Source organism: Malania oleifera, chromosome 1 (genome assembly GCF_029873635.1).
Source record: "Malania oleifera isolate guangnan ecotype guangnan chromosome 1, ASM2987363v1, whole genome shotgun sequence".
Classification (NCBI taxonomy): domain Eukaryota; kingdom Viridiplantae; phylum Streptophyta; class Magnoliopsida; order Santalales; family Ximeniaceae; genus Malania; species Malania oleifera.
In genome coordinates this window covers 151,674,608-151,678,765 of record NC_080417.1, presented here as the reverse complement: position 1 = coordinate 151,678,765, position 4,158 = coordinate 151,674,608, and the positions used below count along the sequence as shown (strand labels likewise).

Here is a 4,158-nt window from a genome sequence, read left to right as displayed (position 1 = left end):
TCAGTAGATGGAGCAGTAGATTCCAAAGAAGATTTTGATTTGTTTGCATAATCTTGGAATAGAAAGTACAACTTCTGACGAAGGAGATTTAGCTTTTGTCGAGAAGTGGATGAATCAATCTTTGAGTAACAAAATTCGACAAATTGAAGCTTGTAACGAGGATCAAGAACAATAGCAAATGTCAAAATGACACTATAACACTTCTAATATTTATCGAACTTCTCTTTCATTTTTGTAGCCATACCATTAACAATGCAGCCCGAATTTTCCATTGTTTCAAGTAAATGCAATTGAATTTTCCATATATTTGAAAAATACAAATTAGATTTAGGATAATCCGAACCCGAGAAGAGTTTTGTCATGTCGTAAAATGGCTTCAAGAAATTGCAAATGACATCAGCTCTATTCCACTCTTCATTTGACGAACAATACTTATAATTTGCATCAAGTAAAGCATAATGAATTAAAGCCCGTCGATATATAAGTGCACTTTCTATCATCATGAAAGTTGAATTCCACCTAGTTGGTACATCCAAGCGCAAACTGATTGAAGCAAGTATACCAACTTGTTTAATGCACTCTTCAAACTTAAGTTTTCTGCCTTCTGAACCCTTAATGTACTTGACACTTTCTCTAATGTTATACACAACACGTTCAATCACTTTTAAGCCTTCTTGAACAATAAGATTCAAAATATGAGCACAACAAGAACATGAAAATATTCACCGCCACTTACTAAAGGTGCTTGCAAAGACAATTGACTTGAAAGAATATCTTGCATACTATCATTAGCAGTTGTATTATCCAATGTGATGGAAAATATCTTCCTATCAATACCCGATTCCTTCAATACATTAAATGTTTTTTCTGACAAAGCAACTCCTGAATGTGGGGGTGGCATGTGAGAAAAGTTAATAATCTTACTATGCAATACCCAATTTTCATCCACAAAATGAGTTGTAATGCATAAATATCCTTCAGTTGTAGGAGAAGACCAACAATCAGAAATCAAACACACTTTACCAAAAGCACTATGTAGTGTAAGTTTAAGTTTCTCCTTCTCCCTTTTATGTATTTTCAATACATCAGCTTTAGCAGTGTTCCTAGTAATTGGTTTAACATCAGGATTAAGATATTTATGCACATCTCGATTTCCTTCATGCTCAACCCATGAAAAAGGATAGCAATGTTTTATTACGGCAATTGCCATCTTCTCACGATAAACATCTTGCTCAATTTTTTTCGCATGAAGTTTGGTTCCATAATCCATATGCATCTGCTTCACATCATAGTTATCATGTAATGGACAACTATTAAAGTGATGTCTCAAATTTTCCATCCCATGGGTTGAAGCATTAGCAACATATTTAGCCCCACATTTTTTACATTTTGCCTTCTGTTTTCCATCAACATCTATAGGTAACAAATAGAATTCATCCCAAGCAGTTGATGTCTTTCTACGTTGTCTCTTTTTGCTAGTGCCATCATTGATAGAAGAACCGTTCTTTTCAGATTTATCTGAAGATGGAGTAATATTACACTCATCATCAAAATCCAAATTTATGGTATCCATTATTTGCAATTTGTATTCTTCCTAACAAAGAATAATTTTTTTGAATACGCTGAGTGTCTTGGGCTTTCGCACCAGACTAATTTCCTAACAAAAAAAAATTGTTAAGACTCCGGAAAATAGTAAAATAAAGAAAATAATGAAAATTTTATACAACAAACACAAATCTGCGTTTTATAAAAATTATTAACTAAAAAATCGTTAGTTTTTTTTTGCAACAGATTGTATAAATATATATGCATGGAAGGAAGCTGCTACGAAAATGAAATCAGGATAATATTATTGGGAAGTCTAGTAGTAGCAGTATGCATGTGTGTATCTATGTGTGTGTGTGTGTGACAACTAATTCATGTAGGGGAAACACAATAAACATTTATCTACTGTTTATTCATCAGTAATTCATGAAACCAACAGCCAACAACACTTCTATTTATTTTTGTAGTTTAATAAAATATCAAAACAATGGAAGGTTTATCGTCCCACCCTTCTATTTACAGAACACCACAAGGTCCACAGGACCACAATACATGACCAAAGCACAAACAGAAAAAACAAAGAGAACAACAAAAGAAGGAAATATCTCTTTTTTAATTTCTGATTCCTTTCTATTAAAAAGCCATTCATGGCTTATTTATACTAAAAATTCACACCTATTTAAGTTTCAATATACAAATTCAAAAGCAAACATGAGATATGCAGATATCTAGATTTTAAATAAAATAATAATCACACTTTCAACAAAATTTCTGAACACACTGTAATATAAGATTTTAAATATACACTTTCAATATACAATTTCAAAAGCCGTTCATTGGTCATTTAATTAATGACCTAATTAGATAAAAATACTAAAAAATCTTACCTCCACGGCTCCACCTCTGGTCGGCTGTCGGCTGGTCCTCTGTGCGCATCTGTGGATCATTCGAAGGAGACGATGACTAGTAGCTGAGAGCCGAGAGCCGAGAGGTCAGAGACGATCTAGACAAGGAGACTGGAGTGGACTGTGGTCCATGGAGAGGCGCGGCGCGAGTTAGGGTTAGGGTTTTTTTTTTTTTAAGTGTGTGTGATTGTGTTTGTGAAGACTGAAGAGTGAACCATGACTCACTGACTCCGTGGTGAGGCACTGAGGCATGAGTCGCGTGAAGGGCCGAAGGCATAGCGAATTAGCGGGTCACCCACCAAGTCATCCGCCCAAACCCACTTGACCCGTTTATAAACGGGTTGATCCGTGACCCGCCCAATTATTAAATGGGTTAACATTCTTAAACCCGAACCCGTTTTAAACGGGCGGGTCTGAGTGACCCGACAGGTTATGACCCGTTTTGCCAGGCCTACGCCTGGATCGCCCATGAAGTTTCACAATATTCTAATTCATTTTAGTTAATTGGAAATTGATTTTTTTCATCATTCATTTAATTTTTTTTGTTTTTTAAAATTTATTTTGTATGGATAGTTGATTAATCATGTTTTTATGAATTTAAATGGGAACAATATATATATATATTGCAGCACAAAGTCATTTCAACCAAAATATTCATAATTAATTCATAAGTCTCTATAACTCCTTTGTTTTTTCCTACTATTTAACATCTTAAAACATTGCTAAAACACATAGAAAAAAGAGTTTTGTTAAAATCAAATAAAAAAGATTAAAGCTTTCTGACAGATTAAGTGAAGACATATTTCAAAGACATTGTGTGTGTGTATATGGTGAGCATACGTTAAGGAAATTAAGCAAATTTAGTAGTAATCTTGTATAAATATTAATTAAATAGTAAATTTAAAGTAATTTGTAGTGAATAGATTGCAATAAATGTAGAGGCATAAATACTTTATTTAAATTATTATAAAAGTAAGTGACAACAAAATCTAAAGAATCAAAAATTAAACGAAAAATGCAATATATATATTGCAAACACTTCACATCTTACTCTTTCCTCTTTTCCTGGAGACAAATGCATGGTAACACTAGCAGTTGGAATGAACATATATATTCTTCATGGTATGAAATTTTTCAAAAGTTCTTTTGAAAATATGAACAATTTAGTGAGATAGTTTATAAATTTTTAAAAGTTTTTTTTCAGTGAATGTGAGCAAGCGATGTTTTAAAATTTTTGAATTGAAGAGAAAACAATAATTAAAAAATATCTTATTTTTTCATAAATAATAATTTGCATTTGCGTGATCAACAAATTCATTGTTAGAAAATCATCACAATACCTTTTCAATAATTTTCTTTCAAAAATATGTAATAAAAAAAGGAACTTAGAGTGCAAATTAAAGTAATGGTCTATGACTCTTGCAAGATACATAGACCACAAGCCACTATCTTGTTTTATGTACATAAAAAGACTATTATTTGTTGATTAATCATTATCTCTTCTTTTCTTTTCTTTTTTGTACTCTAGACTCACTGAGTCATGACCCCCAGGCCAAAGGAGTGAAAACTCAAGTCTTCCATGCATGGAGTCTCCAAAAATAACTTCAAAGTCTTTCACATAATTCCACAACATGCATATAATTTTAAAAGAACGTCTAAAAAGAAAAGGAATTAAATAAATAGCAATTTTCAACTTATTTTTTTATCT

The 4,158-nt window shown here is 32.3% G+C and overlaps 1 protein-coding gene across 1 annotated transcript; it reads right to left on the bottom strand.

Annotated features, from left to right (window-relative positions):
• Positions 1–203: 203 nt before the first annotated feature.
• LOC131149804 (zinc finger BED domain-containing protein RICESLEEPER 2-like) lies at positions 204–1,573 on the bottom strand. The gene is made up of 2 exons (XM_058100566.1): positions 784–1,573; positions 204–670 (listed from the first exon to the last, which is right to left on the bottom strand). Exons 1-2 carry the CDS (start codon positions 1,571–1,573, stop codon positions 204–206), a joined length of 1,257 nt encoding a protein of 418 aa, XP_057956549.1.
• Positions 1,574–4,158: the final 2,585 nt, after the last annotated feature.